Source organism: Castanea sativa, chromosome 10 (assembly GCF_040712315.1).
Source record: "Castanea sativa cultivar Marrone di Chiusa Pesio chromosome 10, ASM4071231v1".
Taxonomy (NCBI): Eukaryota; Viridiplantae; Streptophyta; class Magnoliopsida; order Fagales; family Fagaceae; genus Castanea; species Castanea sativa.
This window is the reverse complement of record NC_134022.1, coordinates 1897178-1917503: the sequence shown is the minus strand read 5'-3', so window position 1 is coordinate 1917503 and position 20326 is coordinate 1897178. Positions and strand designations below refer to the sequence as shown.

The window sequence follows — 20326 nt, the reverse complement described above, 5'->3', positions numbered from 1 at the left end:
AACTCAGTTTGTCAGTTATAACCAATGATAATGGCTATGCATGGTATATATATTAATGTACTTAGTTAGATTTATTGGTAATACAAGCAGAGGGATTAGGATTCGGTGCAATACCTTATAGGTACAATTCACCCAAATCCTTCAAAAAAAAATTCACTTCTCACATTTTTAACTTTTACTTTTTACTTCTCTTAATTTTTTTCTTAACTTTTTTGAATCAATGGTTGAGATTGAAAGTTGCTTTTTGCAACTATCAATCTCAACCATTCATAGGAATTGCATTTGGCTCAATACCCCCAAGCAACATTTCCTTTCACTCCATCTTTCTTGATCTCCTCTTCTTTGCTCATAGTAGTTAATCACATTACCTTATAGAACTTTCACAATTGTTTGGTCAGATCCATTACTGCCACTCCTTTTAAGCTCTCATCAATGATGCTACTTGCAACTTCAGATTTAACAAGAGAGTTAGGGCGTAGGGATTAATGGCGTGAAGGGGAAAGTGAGAGTGATGGTGGGGGAGAGAGGGTCCAACGAGAGAGAGTGAGAGTGTAGGGAATTAATTTCCCCCCATATAACTGGCGTGAGTACATAAGTTTGTTCTTTATTTTGTTTAGTATGACGTGGTTTTTTTTTTTTTTTAAGTATGACATGACTGTATTGTTGGCAATTGATGTGATAGATTTTTTTTTTATTAGTTTGTTAAATGTGTCAAATATTTTCATCTATGATATAATGACAGACACCAAATTAACACGATACCAAAAGTTTAGGATCATATTGAGTATTTACACAATTGAAATGTCGATGCCGACACAATTGAAATGTCGATGCCGACACAATTGCAATGTCAGAGATTAAATTAAGATACCCTGATGGCTCAAAAAAAAAAAAAGATATGGTGTAAAAAATAATGACTAATTATGTCGTTTATTCTTATTAGTATATATATAATCGAAACCTCTGAAACTCTCACAATTTTTCACGTTAGAACAATATTTAAATAAAATTATCATTTTATTTAAATAGAATTATTTTTTTTGTTTAAACTTAACAAAAAGTAAAACTCTATCTCTCTAATAAGTTCAACTTACACTCAAACTCATCATTATCATTTTAAATAAAATTTATTTTTATTTAATCAAAACTTAACAAGGATTGAAACTTTATCTCTCTAATAAGTCCAACTTAAACTCAAATTCAAAAGTTGATAATTTATATAAAAACAAAAATTATGATAGGACTAAAAAAAAAAAAAACTCACGTTGATAATCGTGGGTTTGGTTTTTGAGTTGAAATTTCTACTAATTATTTTTTTATATTGTACATGGCAGATAAAACATCTCAATTTTTTTGAAGAAAAATAAAAAATACAACCTATGTCTTCTAGCCTAGAGAACGATAAATTTTTATTTGGTATGATATATATAAATTTGTTGAATTTGGTTTGGTTTTGAAGTAGAATTTGAGGATTCTATAAATTTTGAAGTTTTAAGTCTTGGGATTTTTGGTCTTTGCGTCTCAGTAGATTGATCTTAATTTTTCACTTTAAATACTTTTTATTTAGGTTCATCTGATTTTTTGTTTTCTTATTAAAAGCTGTATTTTTGTTTGATTAATTATTTGTTTAGATTAATTTCAATTATTTTTTTTTTTTCAGAATATCTATTTATATATTGTTGGATTTTTTTTAGAGTCAATAGTTTTTTCGTGTATCACGCAAGTTAGGGACTAGTTATTATTATTAGGGAAATGTTTTACTGCATACTTCTACCTATCATTATTGTCACATACGAGAATTATTATATTAGGGAGAACTTTTTTCTTTTTATTATTATTTTTGGAATTTTTGGTTTTTAAATAGAACTGAACCGGATTAAGGTAACGTTTGGATACAGCGTCTCACCCTCACGTTTGCATTTTTGCATTTGTCCATCCTTGCTGGGACCTACATGTACTATGCAATTTGTCCATTCATGTAGTTCAACCATTGTGTGCACGTGTTTGTCCATTTCAGCCACTGTGTAGTGTGCACATCTCAACATTTAGTTGCGTAAACAGTTTGTCCAACTTTGTTGGAATCCACGTGTGCATAGTTTAGTCTTATTTTAAAATTATTTGCTACAGTTATTTTTGTAAACGGTTTTTAAAATTATCTAAACATAACTTAAATCATGGTTTTTCAGTTCAGTCCAATTTTAAAAATGAGAGGTGCTACGTCCACAATATTTTTACAACAAATCATAAGTGGTTAGTTATTATTGGTTCAAATTTGAACTTAACACTAAGATTATTTTTTTGCCCCAATAATAACAACCAGTAACAACCTGCCACTTAAAATTTGTTGTAAAAATGTTGTAAAAATATTGTGGACATATCATTTCTCTTTAAAAATTATGCATAGTGCTAAAATTTTAAAAAGAAAAAATCATGGAAAGTAAAAGTAAAACTCCGACAGTTTTATTAACTACCAAAAAGTACTTATAAAAATAAAATAAAAACAGAGTCTGTCTGAGTGAGTTTGTGGTGAAAGAAAAAGCCCTAGAGCGAGCGTAGATAATAAGAATGCAGATTACAGGAGCTATGAGCGATGTTTTGGTCGCAATTCCGTCGCCCATCAATCTCAAGTCCCACGCACTCTCCGATTCCAACCACTTCTTCCTTTCTTCTCGATTTTCTTCCAAAGTAAGTATACTATACATATATGCTTTGCTCTCTTTTTTTTCTTTTCTCTATACTCTCTTACTTTTTTTATTATTATTATACCTAAAACCTCTTTTACTCTTATGTATGTGCCTGCCAATTGAAAATTCATATATGCTTTGTCACTCAAACAATGTAGCCAAAGGAAAACAAAAGGATGAAAATTCATCTCTTATGTAGTTTTTTTAGAGCTTATGAGAATTTAAAATGGAAGTTTCCTTATAATTATTGAGTCTATGTAGTTGAATTTTTTGTTTTTTCATAGATAAGAATCATAAGTTGGTTCCAGTTAGCTCAATTGGTTAAGTCGCTATGGGTTGGATAAGGTATTTTGGGTTAAATTTTCGCTTATATCAAGAATCGATTATTGTTTTGGTCAGATGATAAAGAGTTATTATTAAAAGCGGACGCTATAGGTTGAAACTTTCTAAAAAAAAAGAGAGAAGACGATAAGAATCATAAGATCATCATTTTTAATTTTAATTTTTCTAGAGTATCAGATTGAGGTTTAATACTTAGAGAGAAAAATAGTAAGAAATCCTTTTAGTCAAATTCATACATTTTAGACTGGACCACACAATTGCTATACTTTGTTATTTAAAATCATAATATTAGGGGCTCATTGATTTTAGAGAGTCCCAAACTTGATGTGAAATTCCCTATGAATATGATAGTGCTTACTCATTATTCATGGGTGCGAGAGGAGGAGGGAGTACAACTTTGTTTTACTCCTAGAGTATTGTATAATTACTCTTTACAGATCCATGTGTTGGGATGCTTGTTTCTGTATCTCAAACAAAAGTTCATTCTTTTCTAGAGCTGTCCTTCGGTTTGCTTTACCAAGCTAGGAACTGGACTGCACAAATGTCGAGCAAAAGGCCTTGCCGTTAAAGCCTCGGGGGATTCAAGCGATAATTTGTCACGATTTGCTCCTCTTGAATTTGAATCCTCAGTTGGACAGCTTTTGGCGCAAATTTTGCAAACCCATCCTCATCTACTTCCTGCAGCTGTTGATCAGCAAATTGAGAACCTTCAAACTCATAGCGATGCCCAGAGAGAAGAAACTCCTTCCTCTCAAGATCTCCTCTACAAGTAAGTATTCTCATCTCCACTCCCCCATATTTATTAGTATTCTGTAATTGATCATATTAATTCAACTATTCATTTTTTAAGTTTTGGAATTCCTTTGATTCCTAACAAAGGGATAGCATTACAGATAATGTCTTGCAGTTCGCTTGATGTATGCAGACTTTTGTACTATTAACGATTTCATTCAGAGGTGGTGGACACCAGAAAAAAACAGTAAACTAGAATATGAGAGGATCTCTGAGGCTACCTTAAAACAACTTGAGGTCATTTTTGTTAGGAATGAAGTATAGCCTTTTTGTGTCAAGTTCATTATGGAATTTATGGGTGCCTCATAATTATATATTGTGATGAGTTCCATTCGAATTTTACTTATGAAAGGAATATATATTCACGGAGATATTTCAATGCTCTCTTAAGTTATTGATAGATTAGCATTAGGGATATTGGGTTACATGTTCCTTGGTTGAGGAATAGCAAACTTATACATGTGTGTGTGTGTGTGTGTGATGCTGATTTCTATAAAGTCAAAGACTTGATTAGAAGTAACCAATATTCTTTGGGGAGGGTGAGGTCATGGGTTCAATGCCCATTGGGTGCGTGTGTACTTACCAATAGTAAGAAAAAAGGAGGAAACAATACTGGAAGAAACAATATATTAGACTATGAAAGCATCTTTGAGGATGAATTCAAACAACTTGAATTTATTATTGTTCGGAATGTAGTATATTCTCTTTGGCTCTTGGTCAGTATTGAATTTAGTAGTGTCCCTTCTATGAAATTTTTTTGAGAGATTTCGTTAATATGGATTTTTCTTACCATGCTTGTGTCCCCAGCTTCAATCATCAATCCTGAAGCTTGTATCTTCCATTTCGAGAGGTTTTAAATTAATATGATGGTTGCTGTGCTGGGAATTATAAATTAGCGTTTAACCTTTTCTAGTGCCTCAAAAATACCAAGATGATAAGCTTATTTGCTCTTGGGGTGGAATTAATTTTGCTGTTCTGATACGTCTGTGAAATAATTCTTGAAGAACCCTTGGAGAATTTAGCATTCAATATTAGATACAAACATTGTCACTTTGAAGTTCAGAACATGTGCTTTGTCTACAATCTAAATGGTAGCCACCACCCTGAATACCCTTACTTCATTGATTCTTTATCCTTATCTTTAGTTTTGTAGGTCTCATTTTTTGGTTAGTCTTCTACTCTTCTTGTAGGTCTTCATATGGCCTCTAGGTTTTCTCTCTCTCTCTCTCTCTCTCTCTCTCTCTCTCTCTCTCTCTCTCAAATTAGCCAAAAATGTCCCCAAATTTCTTGGGAGTCCGGTATGGATGGGATTCATAGTTTCTTCATTGAATCTAAATTATTCCAACTGGTGGTAGAGGAAGGGGGAAGTTTTTCTGTTTTATGGATGGATTTTTGAACGGGGTAAGAACTTCATGAAATCAGTGGTTATGGGGAAGAAAGTTGCACAGTGTTGCCCTGTGGTTGATGAATAATATTGAACTTACTGTTGTTGGGGTTAACCCCAAACAATTCTTTATGTTCAAGGAAGGTGATACCGCTTACACATTTCAATGGTGCTCAATTATTTTGGGCAATATCTAGTTGAGGCTGAAGTCAAGGTTGGCGGGTTAAGGAGGTCTATCATCATACCTAAAGGCAAGGAAAAAAGTGGTTGGAAGGGTTTTGGGCTTGAATTAACAAAGTTGCTAGAACCCAATCAATATGCTTTGGTAGGTTTACGTCAGGAAAAAGCTATTGCCTAGAAGCATAAGCGCAATTCAGAGATTTAAATCTCTCAATCTTTCCCAGAAGTGGTGAAAGGGCAAGAGAAGACTAGCTGCATGGAGCAACCATGGCAACCTATTGTCAATGGCAAGGGGAAGTGGCGGTTAGGGGAGGAGGAAGTGGTGAAACCCAGCCATATAAAGCCCATAAAAATGGTGCCAGTTGAAAAGATTGGTGGTAAACCTAGTCAGATAGCTGTGGGAGGTGGGAATGGGAGTGATTGGCGCGTTATTGAAAATGTTAAAGTTGGAGAGAAAATTCTGGAAGAAATTAAAAAAAGATTCACGTTACAGTTTAGTTAAAATTCAAATGAAAATGATAATGGGAAGGAGTGTTATATTTGGAATTCATGTTGGATAAGGAAAGGCTGCATTGGATAAGGAATGACTTGAGGGTGGAGGTGGTTGAGGGAGGAAGAGGTGGGTCTCATGGGATTACAATAAAGGTGACATATAAAATTTTAAATGGAATCCACAAGTAACCATTAGTAAAAAAAAATTGATTGTCTTAATAGTGAAAATATGGGTCTGGGCCCAAATTTTATCCCTTCTCTTTTAGTGGGTCTACAACCACTGAATGACCAAAGAAATGGACCTTATTTCAGCCCAATTCTATCAGGCCCAAGCACATATGAAGTGGGAGAGTGCTCAAAGGCAGGTCAAGCGAGCCTTGTCCCTAAACTCGCGGTAGCAAGACGATGCTTGCGAATTCTGGAACGTAGAGCCATTCTCATATCTCATGGGGTTTGTCTCTTTGGTTTGACGTTGACAACGAAGGGGCAAGTAGCATTGACTTTGCGGTCGGTGTCTTTTCTCCGATTGATGTTGTATCCTATTAGCCCCACCATCTCTGATTTGAATTCTTATTTGCTGGGAGCAATGAAAGATATTTACTCACATCTTTCTCTATAGTGTGATAAAGGGTTCAATCAAAAGACATCTTCGACCCAAGCCAGGATGCATTTCAGAAGTTCCAATGGGATTGACCATGACCCAAGCTGGGATACATGACAACAGCACTGACACTGAAGAGTGACTTAATGCAGCACACTGGGTTATGGTTCCAACTATAGAGGAGAGTGCAACCTTAGATATGAGCCCGTTGAACATGCTCTACAAAGGTGATGAGGTCAGTGTTTCTCGCAATCCATTTGATTGGGCAATAAGGAGAATTAGGGGCTTTAGTAGATTTTTGGGTTATCTTTTGATGGTTTTGAGGAGGAAGCCATTAATTTGTTTATGGCCATTGAAGCTAAATGGAGGGTACAAACAACACCTATAAAAAATTATGGGTCAGGCCAAAGAGGTCTTTGAGAGTTACAAAGCTTGAGGTCATCAGTGAACTATGAACTTACATGCATCAATAGTTGGTGGGGGTTACCATTGTGCATTGGGGTGATTTTAATGTTGTCACATTCCAGAGTGAGTGGGTGAGAGGAGGAGGCTCAGTGCCTGGTGCTTGTAATGTGGGAATTTTATGATTTTATTTCCGAGCATGGCCTGATGGATTTACCATTGATAGGTGGACATTTTACATGGTCAAACAATCAGGAAACTCTGTCCATATTGAGATTAGATTTTTTTTTTTTTTTTTTTCTGGTCACTTGAGATTGGGAGGAACATTTTCTGATTTAGCTCAAAGTCTACTGCCTCACCCTTAATCTAACCGCTTTCTTGTTATACTTGATAGTGGTAATATTAAATGAGGTAAATCCTATTTTAAGTTTGAGAACATGTGGCTAAAATGTGATGGATTCGTGGAGAGTGAAACAATGGTGGCAGGGCTATTTTTTTCAAGGATCTTCAAATCATGTTGTGTGTCAAAAATTAAAGGCTTTGAAACAAGATTTGAAGTTGTGGAATAAAGAGGTGTTTGGGCATGTTGGGATCAGCAAGCAAGATCTCTTACGAGAGATAGCAGCATTGGATGCTAGAGAAGAATCTCATAGTTTGTGTGATGAGGAGAAACTAATGTGGGATCAAAAGAGAAGTGAATTTCAAAAAGTTATGCTCATGGAAGAAATTAGTTGGAGACAAAAATCCTGAGTGTTGTGTAAGGGAGGGAAATCAAAACACTAAATTTTTTCATCGAATGGCAAATTCTCACCGCAGAAATAATTTCATCGGGTCTATTTCTATGGATAGAACAATAGCCACAACTCAAGAGGCCATATGTGCAGGTGTTGTTTAGGTATTGTTCAGTTTTATGAAAAACTTTATTTTGAATCTACCCTGTGGAGATCAATGCTAGATGGGATGCATTTTGATGCTCTTGATGTGGATAAGTCAAAGGGTTTGGTGGTTCCCTTTGGGGAAGAGGAAGTATTGGAAGCCGTGAAAGAGATGAGTGGTGATAAAGTGCCTAAGCCTAAGCCTAAGCCTAATGGTTTTATGATGGCTTTTTTTCAAACATGCTAGCATGTAGTAAAAGATGATGTGATGAAAACATTGGAGCAATTTCACTTTTTTTGTACCTTTGAAAAAGTATCAATACTACTGATGCGGGAGATGCAAGAAGATTTTTGTTTAGTATTATTTATGTTTCCAGGTCAATTGTATTTTTATGTTTTAAGTCCTAGCAGTTTATTTAACTATTAGTATTTTAATTTGGAAGCAATGTTATTTTTTGTAATGAGGCAATTAGGGTTTCCTACACTATTAGAACTAAGGTTTAGCAATCCTTTATAAGCAAACTGTTGTACTCCTCTTGGGAGATATTTAATATTTTGATGAATGAAAAATGGTCTTTTGGTCTCTTTGGTTTGGTGTTGACTCCAATTCCGCTCTAGGTGCTGACTCCTAGTGGTTCTCCCTCTTGGTGCTTGATTCCAAGCCAGGCCTAGATGTTGAATCTTAGGTCATATCCCTATATTTTCCTGTCTTTTAATTTTCTTGTTCAATTTTTTTGGTTGTCTTGCGTCATTTTTGGTATTAGAGCAAAATACGATTTGTTTGAAGCATGAAACACCACTATAGTCAATCCAGAACTAGAAGAAAATCACACCCAAAAAAAATCTGCTGAACTGCAGTCATGAAGCCACTCTGAACCAACCCATCAGAAATCCCAATCACTGTTGTCTTCTTACCACTACTATAAAACCCCACAAAATTTTTTCTAGCACCACCATATCACCACCATTGATACAAACATCCCTACCACCCAAGGCCCCAACCCCACGGCCACAAATTCTAAGTCCACACTCAAATCACCAAACCCTTTTGCAACCATGAAGACAGAGTAGAAGTCCAGTCGCCACTGACCCTAGATTGTCAATTTTTGGCCTTTTTCACGCCAGATATCCACCTCCATTGATTCTTGCTTGCTGCTGTGACTACCACTGTACATACTTGCAAGCCCCAGTTGCAGCGACCCACCTCGGGCACCTTCCATCCTTGCCTCATGCCGCCATGACCATCACTTGCTCATTGTCGTGCCGCTGCAAGTCCCCTAGGAACCCATCTATCTGATCTCGGCAACTTGTCACCTAGCTCTTTTGTTTTAAGACTATAGCACACTTGTTTCTAAAACATTACCCGATCTAGTGTGACCCAAACATAGTTTATTTTTCTCTTGAGTAAAACTTTAACCCATCATTTCCTAACATGGTCCCAAAAAAAATCCCAAACTTGTAAACCAACTTAGTTTATTTTACTTTCTCAAAAAAAATAAAAACTTAGTTTATTTAAAAAAAAACCTGACCCAACCCAATTTTCGAAAGAAGAAGAGAAAGCCAAGCCTAGTCCCACCTGGTCAGCCCATTAACCCAATTTCCAAAAAGGAAGTCAGATTAGCCGATTAAACCTAGAATGTAGAAGTCAACCCGTGTAGTGTTCTTCAATTTTCAACATCAAATTAAGTAGTCAAGATTCTTGTTCATTGAGCAATGGTAATATAAAAAACACCTTATTTTGATGGTTGTAAAAATAATTCATGGGATTAGGTCAACTGGATTAATAGGATGGAGCGATTCTTTGAAAAAGCAAATTTTGCGGATGACATAAAAGTTAGGTGTGCAAAGTTGAAGTCAAGAGATGGAGCACAAATTTTCTATGAGGATCTCGAATACATTTTTTTTTGATAAGTAAAGGATCTCGAATACATGCACTATATAAAGTATGAACCTCTCATTACTGCATGGGAAGATATGAAAGAAAAGTTTTGTGATGAATATTTGTAACCATAATTTCGAGCTAAGTATCTACCCCAATCTCAGTGTGGTAATTTTCAAGATCAAAGTAACGGTACGGGGAAATGGAATAGCCAGCCAATTGCATGCTTTGAACCCATTTCATGTCCTCAGTGCACTTTTGGACAATTTATCTTTCGTCAAAACTTCAAGGAATTAAAGGAATTATTTGAAAAACTAATGAAAAGTGTCCAAGACTTGGCCTGACAAGTGAAGCAAGTGAAGACATAAACTGATTCAACTGGGAAACCAAGGATGATAGATTAGAGTGAAATTATTGTTGCCCCCATAGAAGACAATATTGATGATGGGATCTTGGTAGTGGAGAAACATTCAAGTAACGCTAGAGCCTAATGTCGACAAAGACGCACAAGCCCCAACAAGTGTTGGTCTAACATGCGTACAAGGAAACAAACCTTTTGAAGAGCAAGGTGAAGAGATGGTTTCTCAAGAGAGTATTATGTTAAAGTGTGTACATGATGTGAAAGTTGAATTTGTTGATTGTGCTTTTGATCGACCCTCCATAATGCTTGAAGATCTACATCTTGGTGAAGTTGAAGAGGTTGAAACCACAGTGCTTCCTATGGTTCTAGATGAGATTATGCTGATTCCACACATTGATTTTGTGATTTCAAATGACTTTGATGTGGTGGAATCCAAGGTTTTTCCTTTCTCTGTGTTCCATAAGGTGATTCCAGACTTGAAGCAAGTGTTACTTGTGAGCATCCTAATCCTTCAATGAGATTTTGGTGATTAGGAACACGTAGTACTACCATAACCTAGTGTTGAAAAAGAAATGCAAGTGCCAGCAAATTTAGAATTAACACACCCTGAACTATGCGTGGGGGATCTAATACAATCTATTGGAGAGTCACTACTTGACAAAGAGAAAGTTAAACAAGATTGCAAAGAATTAGGGTGCTCGTATTGTGAAAAAATGAAAAAATGAGTTTGATGCATCTGCTACTCATCAACCCTCTTGGTGCTTGAAGTTGAAAGGCTTGGTACAATGATGCTTCTTATGTTCAAGATAAGGCTGTATCATTTGTAACACTTGACTCCACCTTGATAGCATTTTGCTTATTTGCTGAAAGTGGGTATAAGTAGAGTTGTACCTAGAAAAAACAAGGCTTTAAAAAGTTGTATATAAGTAAATAAGCTAATAAGTGAAAAGAAAAAAGCTAATCTAAATGCATGCTTATCATTTCAAACTAATTCAATTATATGGTATAATAGAAGGATTCTTTGTTCTCAGTGCTGTCAAAAGTGCATCAAGAGTTGTAGCAAGTATCAAGTATCAAGTTCTCCTTAAAAACTCAAGGTCGAGTTTTCGCCAACCAAAAGAGAATGATGTAGAGGGCCGAGCAAGAATTAATGCTGATTGATTTTGTTTTGTTTGAATTTTATTTTGGTTCTATTGTTTCTTTCCTCTTATTTGTTGTAACCCTAGAAGCTCCACTTAGGGCTCTGGAAAAACATTGTGGGAGACATGATTGATGAATAAAATTTTTTGTTGGAATTTCCCAATATTGGTTGCTAATTCCTGGCAACTTAGGTACTAATTCCTAGGTTTTCCTGCTTCTTGTTGATTTCAAGCAACTCTCAGTGCTCATTTGTAGTTCCTATTGCTTTGTTTTATTCTTTTGTTTCTCAAACATGAGCCCCCATTTTTAGAGTTAATTCTTGCATCAACCACTGGCAATAGTGCACAAAAGGCTATAAAGATCTATAAAAATAATCAATTTCTTTTACAGGTGTATTGGCTTGCATCATTGTATCCTTTTTTGTTGGGGGGGGGGGGGGGGTTAAATAATATACCCCAGTTGCCTGCTAAATTGTTCACCTGCTGGTAATATATTGTAGCTGATTTAACTAAAATTGTGTATTTTAGGAGAATTTCTGAAGTCAGAGAGAAAGAAAGGCGTAAGACACTGGAAGAGATAATATACTGCTTAATTATACAGAAATTTATGGACAAGGACATTCTGATGATCCCTAAGATATCAGAACCCTCAGATCCTATTGCGCTACTGGATTCTTGGCCTAACCAGGAACAAAAGCTTGAATCTGTTCATTCCCCACAAGCTTTTGAGATGATACAGAGCCACTTATCTCTTGTACTTGGAGAGCGACTTGTGGGACCTCTTGATACAGTTGTTCAGATGAGCAAAATCAAGCTTGGAAAGCTGTATGCTGCTTCAATAATGTATGGATATTTTCTTAAAAGAGTTGATGAACGGTTTCAACTCGAAAGAACCATGAAAACCCTTACTGATGGTTTAAGTAAAGACCAGGTAAGTTTTGATGAACCAGTTCCAACAAAGCAGCTCTGGGATCCTGACTCATTGATCCGGGTGTTTCCTGATGATGGTGGTGAGAGTGATGGGGGAAATTTCATGAATACTGGTGAAGGCAAATCATACCAACTGAGATCCTATGTTATGTACTTGGATGCAGAGACTCTTCAGAGATATGCTACTATAAGATCCAAAGAAGCTATTTCTTTGATTGAAAAGCAGACGCAAGCCCTGTTTGGGAGGCCTGACATTCGGATTGCAGAGGATGGTTCAATTGACACTTCTAATGATGAAGTACTTGCAATTACTTTCACTGGATTGACAATGCTAGTCTTGGAGGCAGTTGCATTTGGATCATTTCTATGGGCTGCGGAAAGCTATGTTGAATCTAAATACCATTTTGTAAAAAGCTAAAAACAGTATTAGCTCTATTTAATGCTCACCGAGGCTGTATAGTTTGTGCTGTATCGAGCATGTTGTAATGGATTTCCAGTATATAAAATAGTTAGATATTTTGTATCCAAGAGATACATACCATGTTCATTTTAGATACTGAAATATATAGAATTACATAACAAGTTAAAGCTCCTGGCCCAAATGCTTAGAGAAAGTAAAGAAAAATGTAAATAGGAGAGAGCGAGATTACAACTATTTCCAAGAAATTATTAGTTACTAGGTTTTTGAAAATTAGAAGTGAATTTATCTCATGAGACAGTCTTATAAGATAATTTTCCTTCTTTAATATCTAGAGACAGGCTAAATATGTTTTATGAGACAGTCTCATAAAATAATTTTCCTTCTTTAATACTTAGAGACAAGCTAAATATGTTTTATATGGTTTGTTTTCTCTCTCTTCCTCCCTACCTGTTGGGTATGTTCCCCTTTCAATCTTTCTAAAAGTAAAGTACACCATGTATTTATCTACTTTTTCTTAGACAGCTTAATGAAAAAGGCAAACAATTTGCTTGGGGAGGGGTTACGCTTAGATATTGAGTTTGATTCCCGAAATTCTTGTACTTTGAGAAAGAATTATACCATCGTATCAATATTATCCCGAATCCAAAAGTTTGTAATCCTTCTGTTTTTTATTTTTTTATTTTTTGATGGGACAATCTTCTGTTTCATGGATGCCTACTACTTCTCATTAATTTCTTTGACTGAACACAGACTCTCTCATATGCATTTTACCACAGCACAAACAGAAAAAAGACAGTACCTATAGACTTACTGTTTTGAATATGTTGTTAGTATGATCTTTGGTTATCCTGACCTTTGTAGTCTTGTAACAATTAGGCCAGCAAGATAGCAACACCTAAAATATTAGTCACATGGTCTTTTTTTTTTTTTTTTAAATGGAGGGATTTGGCAGATTGTTGATGAAAAATGAATAAAACAAAATTTTGAGTGAGACTGAAACAATTTAGACGTACATTTGATATCCTGTATTTGAAAAGACAAATAACATGCAATCTGATTGTTGAATAATTGAATTGTGCATACCTGATTCCAAGTTTGTCCATGTTAGATTTGGTGTGCCATGTTAGAATCCGGGAGTGAAATTCAAGATTCAATGATGACTTTGAAGGCAATTTTAACTTTCACATTTCTGAACACCCAGCTGTAAAAAATGTCGGCTTTTTATTATTTATTTTTTAAATTACGAAATCCAATTCTATAGAGTAGAGACATTCCATAAACACTAGCTGCCTTGGAGATCGAGGAATAGAGGATCATATTTGCGAGGCTTCGTCCTAACCTCGTGGAAGATTTCTTTCACTTCTGAGGTTTTCACTTGTCGTGGTTTCCTTTCTTTATATGTGGTGTCTAAAGATCTTCCCACTTTGAACTCCCATGCGGATGATCCATCACAAATAAGGACGGCTCAAGTATCAGCAGTTTGTAAAAATGTTATAAAATAGTTTGTAACTGTAGCATTACTCTTATAACTAGTATTATTTTTGTATGATACACAGCCTGATGAAAATTCATATCTAAGCTATTTTTAATAAATAATTAAAACAAAATAAATAAATAAATAATAATAATAAATGATAAAATAAGTAAATAATTTTTATAAAAAAATTGTTTTAAGTTCTAATTGTTTAGAGTTTGTGCTTTATCAGTGTTTAATTACTTTATATTTGAAAATTCTCATTATGCTTTGTGTTAATTTCTTAATATAAGATATGAATGAGTTTGATCGTTTCTATTTGTGTCATATTTAATCTATACTCTAACCAGCACAAACAGTTATAAAAAAGAAGTTCCTCAATACAAATTTTTTTCCTAGTGATAGTCTAATTAAAAAAATCAACACATTCACAAATTAAATATAATAATGAAAACCAAAAAAACAAAACATACACAAAAGAGTTTAACATTTGAGAATAAAAAATAAAAGAAAAACTTACATAAGAGAACCAAGAACTTAAATGGGTGTTCAATGCTTTGCTTTTTTACAGTAAACTTTGTTTGGCATAATATCTTGCACACAAATTCAAAAGCAATGAACATTAAGGGTGGGTTTGGACAGAAAGGTTGGCGTCTGCGTTTGAGATTTTCACGTTTCAGACCTTTTTTTTTTTTTTTTTTTCCTATGCACAGATTTCAACCAGGGGACATGACGCACTGTTCACCATTGTGCGGTTACTGTTCATGAACAATACATGCACTTTTCAGATTTTTTTAAATTAAAATGGGACCTACGATACTATTCACACATTTAAAAATTATTTTGCTATAGTGTTTTCAGTTTTCAGTTTTTAATTTTATCCAAACGGACCCTAAGTAAGATGAATTTATTAGATTAAAACAAAAGCATAAGTTGCATATTGAGAAAAAAAGTGAAAAAATACAATAAAGTGGGGTGTATTGTGTGAGATTTAATTATATAGATGATTTTATTGATTAAGAGAAATTATATTGAAAAACTATGGATTAATATATATATATATATATGAAAATTTTGATAATAGATTATTAGTTGGAGTGGAATTTAAATTTCTAAAAGTTAGATGATAAAGTTTTATCTAAATTAAATTATTGTTAAATCTTATTCCTTAGTTAAGAGTTTTGCACCTTAACATCCTAATAAAATATTAATTTAATAAGTTGAAAAATTTTGATGATCGACTTTTAGTTTTATTTAAATTTAAATCAAACATTTGTTAAGTGTTATTCCCTAATTTAAGGAAATATATAATAACAAATAATATGAAATTAATTTACTAATTAATTGTTCTTAAAATGTTAATAATAGATTTTAGTTGGAGTAAAAGTTAAAAAGGTTTTTTTTAGAAGGAAAATGTGGGTTCTTGTTTGGATTTAAGTTTATAATTTTTTATCATAGACTTTTAGTTTGAATAGAATTTAATATTGTTGAAATATTTAAGTTTAGAAATTTTTGATAATAAACTTTTGGTTTGAAGAGTTTAAATCGGTTGAAGTTTAAATATATAAAATTAATTTACTAATTAGTTGTTCTTAAAATATTAATAGTAGACTCTTAGTTGGAGTAGAATTAATTTACTAAAATGTCAAATTTCAAACTACATGTAGGCAACTTAAATTTCGGCTAAACCACATATGGGTAAGTTATAATTTTCCCTTTAAGTTTAGATTTTTTTTATATATAACTTTTAGTAGACTTTTAGTTTGAATAAAATTTAAATTGTAAGGACCAAAAATCCACCCAAGGTATTAAGCCCACCTCAAAAATTGCAAATGGATCCAATCACCCTAGGTCCAAAACAAAGAATTTATAGAGAGGGAACAGCACAATAATCGACAGATATGTCCCGAGGATACCACTCAATATATAAGGAATCAGAAACCCCCCTTCCCCCCCCCCCCCCCCAACAAGCTTGTCTGAGGATAAATATACTACATTCAACTATCACTATTCCTACTGTTTTCAGAGTTCTTTTTCTTTCTCTTTTCTTCGTCGTCCCACCTATCTCTAACTCCTTTCATCTTTATATATACTCCTTCTTCCTTGCATCTCCAACGTCCATCTCCCACCTAACCCCTTTCTCATGTTGACACTTGTTTGATTGCTTGTAGAAGGTAGTAGAAAGGAACTGGCTAGCTGTAATTTTGCATAGTTCAGGTCACCTCCACATTAATGCGGTTGATAAAACTGTTGTTCTTCATTTAATGCGGCCAAGAAACTAGGTACAGAGCAATCAATACGGAGGCCACAGGCTATCTACCCTCAAACCAGATATTTTCACTCTCTTTGTCATATATCACCAGTCTACCCTTTGTACTTCAAGCAACCTCGTCCTCGAGTCTTCGGGTTCTCGGCCCTCATCATAACTAATATCTCTTTTGTTCCTTGATCTTCATCCTTGGTCCTCAGGCCCCCACATAAATGATAAAGTTTTACCTAAATTAAACCGTTGTTATATATTATCTCTTAATTTGAAGAAATATATCCCAACAAATAGTTTAAAATTAATTTTCTAATTAGTGAGAGTAGTCACTTGGCTCAACTACAAATTCTAAATCCAACTTTTATTATATAGTATATATGATATGATAGTATATGATTTAATGATTTAGAGGACATTAGTCTCCCTCTTCTTCCAATAACTATTTATTATTGTATTTCCTCAGTGAAAAAAGAAGAAGAAGAAGAATAAAAATAAATAAAAAAGACTTTCGAATTGAAATATACACGTTATCCCCCCGGGCTATGGGAAGTATATAGAGCAATTACTAGCCTATTTGACCGGTACATCTCACTCCAAAAAAAAAAAAAAAAAAATTATTATCATGTTTGTATAAAAATAATAGACGAATCCTACAAACAAAAAAGGTTAAAATGAAAATTACACTCTCTAAGTTTAGCTGAAATTCATTTTAGTATCTAACTTTACTTTTATTCAATTGAGTCCTCTTTATTTTTAAAATTGTTAATTCAGATCTTTTGTACAATTTTGTTAGAAAATTGCCCTTAAAAAAAATATTATTTTCATATAAAAAAATCTATAAAATTAATTAAAGTATTTTATAGATTTTTTATGTAAGAATTTTTTCAATTTTTTTTTCATTACTTAATTGCATACTTAATGATATTTTTTTATAATGAAATTGGACAATATACTTGAATTGAATAACTTTAAAACTTAAAGGACTCAATTGAACAAAAGTAAAGTTAAATGACTTAAATGAATTTCAGTCAAACTTAGAGAATGCACTTTGTATTTTAGCAAAAAAAGAAGAAGAAGAAGAAGAAGAAGAAGAAACTATAGATATATATTTATTCTTTCGATGTCTTGGTTTACAATGGGAAAATGAGACTTGAAGAGCGATTAATAAAGCAATTTCTTTTGGATAAAGTTTAATTACACAATTGGTTATAGTTTTAGGTTACAATTTTACTCAATATCTTTTTATTGGAGAATAATTTTAACAAATTCATCATTGCATGACATCTTCTTCTTCCATTCTTCATACTTACAAAATTTCTAGAAAATTAAATATCAATAGCTATATCATCAATAAATTTTTTGAATTACAAGTTTTTGTAATTTAAAATTATGCATAGAAAATAAACTTATAGATTATATAGTAAATAATATCCAATTGACACAAAATTTGACATATGTATTAAGAGCGTAAAGAATATGAAATTTAATAGTTAAATTTTCAAAATATGTAATAATGCTTATTTTATTGAGTACAAGTACGGAAGACAAAAAATTGAATTCCAATATTTACAACTCAAATGTTTTATTTATACCCATGATGCTCAACTTTAATTTCCTTACATATCTAGCTAATGAAATTCTCCAGTTTTACATTAGATATATATGGATATGGCATTGGCAGGATGAATATACTTTGCGTTGAAATTTGCAAATGGCATGCTGCATGATTGCCAGTCACAAAAAAAGGGAAGGAGAGAGAAATTGAATATATATACGGTTGTTGAACAGCCAAATTACGAGAGTGAGAGTGATTGATTGAGATTCGATTGTTCACTTCAACAACTGGATTGTAAAATGCCATATGGTTGTTTAACTACTGGAGCATGCAAACATAGTATATTTGGTGCCACATAGCTAGGTACGAAACTTTTTTTTTTTTTTTTGAGGGGGAAGGTACGAACTTTTTAAGTATTGAATATCTCACATATCTCTAAATTGTTCAATCTCATACCAAAATTCTTTAAAAAAAAATTATTTCTCACCAATAAGCTGCCAAATTTCCCTTTATAAGCAGCCAAATTTTTCTATACTATGAATAAGGTATTAAATGAAATATACTTATATTTTTTTTACTATTGTTATAAGTCTAAGATAGAATGCCAAGAAGGAATATGAATAAAAAATTATTAAAATAAAAAAACAATAAGAGATAGTAAATGTTAACAAGGATGAAGAACTTGTCAATGAAGAAATAATTTCACAAAATGAAGAACCTGATAATAACATTGACTTGGATGTAGTTTTTTTTTTCTTTTTTTTTCTTTTTTTTGAGAAAGACTTGGATGTAGTTGATTAGCCCATATGATAAATATGATAAAAAAATATATTTTGGCTTATATGTTACTATATATTATCACTTTTAATTTTAATCAATTTGAATGTGTATGTTATAAATATATGCTAATTCGATTGATTTAGTAAACTCTGTTAGATATTTTTACATAAACTTGATTAAATTAGTCATTAGTTGAATATATTTTAAATTTATAATGAATATACCTTTTAACAATTGTCGTGACATCTATTTTTAAGGTTTTGTTCAAGAATTAGTAACATGGTATAATTTGAACCATTGGTTTTTAAATAAGAAGTCAAGATTAAAAGAACTATATCTAATAGAGTACAGTAAGAGCTCTAGAGGATCTGAATCCAAATTTTGATAAGACTAAGGGAAAATTGCCCCCTATTTACCCCCTGACTATGGTCTTGTATGGACATTTTTGTTGGTGGTATCAAAATGTGGTATTAGTTAAGTTATAAGACTCTTGGTTTATCATCTTTTCTAGATGAAAGAACTTTATTCAGCTTATTTTTGAAAAATGGGTGTATTCAAGCCTCTTCGAGACATAGTAAAAATGTGTGCAACATATATACAATGTATTGGACCTTTTATTTTGTTATGATGGGAAACAAATGCAATATGCAAACTGGTAACACAAACATTCCATCTAGGCTCAGATCGTGCACTTGTGACAGTGAACTGAACAAAAAAGAGTGAGATTGATTACCATTGTTAACTTTACATCTTCATTAAATTTTTTTTTGGGGAGAAACACATCTTAATTTAATTTAAATAGGATGCAAATCAAAATAATTGCTTATATTAAGTGAACCAGTGTATTGAACTTGTTAGGATAATGACATTTGATAAAAAAAAGAAAAAGATATAAATCGTCATCATCGTGATGGATCTAGTATACTTTATCAAAATTTCACCTCTTTTGTGTTCCAATTCATACCCATATCATTATCATGGATGAGATGTACATCAATTATCTAAAATTAATGTATAGTCTTGTGCATATGCACAAGTACAATTAAAAACAACCATAGTTATACGGTTTAAATTATACATGTTATTAGCTTACATTTTTTTAAAACCATACATTTCTAAAATAAATAATGGTTTCTCATTATATATGTGTGTGTGTGTGTGTGTGTGTGTGTGTGTGATTTATAATTTTTTTTGAGGAAAAAAAAAACTTAGATGGACACATGGTTAAAAATTGGCTTCCAATTGAAATCCAATCTAGAATGTAATTGGATTTGAACTCTTTAATTTTTACATTCAATTATTCATTTGGTCAAATTAAAAATTAAATAAGATACATGGCGCAAAATTGAGAATTCAATTAAAATTTAAATGAATTTTTTCTAAGGTTTAGCTATATATATATATATATATATATATATATATATATATATATATATATATATATATATAACCTAGACATAAGGAGAATATGAAAAATTATTTGGTACTCCTGGAATACTATAATTGCGTACTCTCCCCTCTCACATTAATGGTAGGTCCCACCTCTCACATGAATAGTGCGTCTCACCATGAATTTAATTAATGGGTCCACCATTAATATGAGAGGAAGGAGTACGTATTTATTGTATTTCGGGAATACACAATAATTTCCCGGATGATATTTAATAGCATTCATTTGATTGGGTTTATCGATTTTAATCTTTAAATAGAATATATATAGTTTTATTAAATATTTAAATAGCAATCATTTGATTGAGTTTATCTTTAATCTT

At 32.8% G+C, this 20326-nt stretch overlaps 1 protein-coding gene across 1 annotated transcript; it reads left to right on the top strand.

The window, feature by feature from the left end:
* The first annotated feature begins 2396 nt into the window (after window positions 1–2396).
* LOC142611591 (UV-B-induced protein At3g17800, chloroplastic) lies at window positions 2397–12654 on the top strand. The gene is made up of 3 exons (XM_075783665.1): window positions 2397–2685; window positions 3521–3795; window positions 11660–12654. The coding sequence occupies exons 1-3, from the start codon at window positions 2566–2568 to the stop codon at window positions 12477–12479; spliced, it is 1215 nt and encodes a 404-aa protein (XP_075639780.1). The 5' UTR covers window positions 2397–2565; the 3' UTR covers window positions 12480–12654.
* Window positions 12655–20326: the final 7672 nt, after the last annotated feature.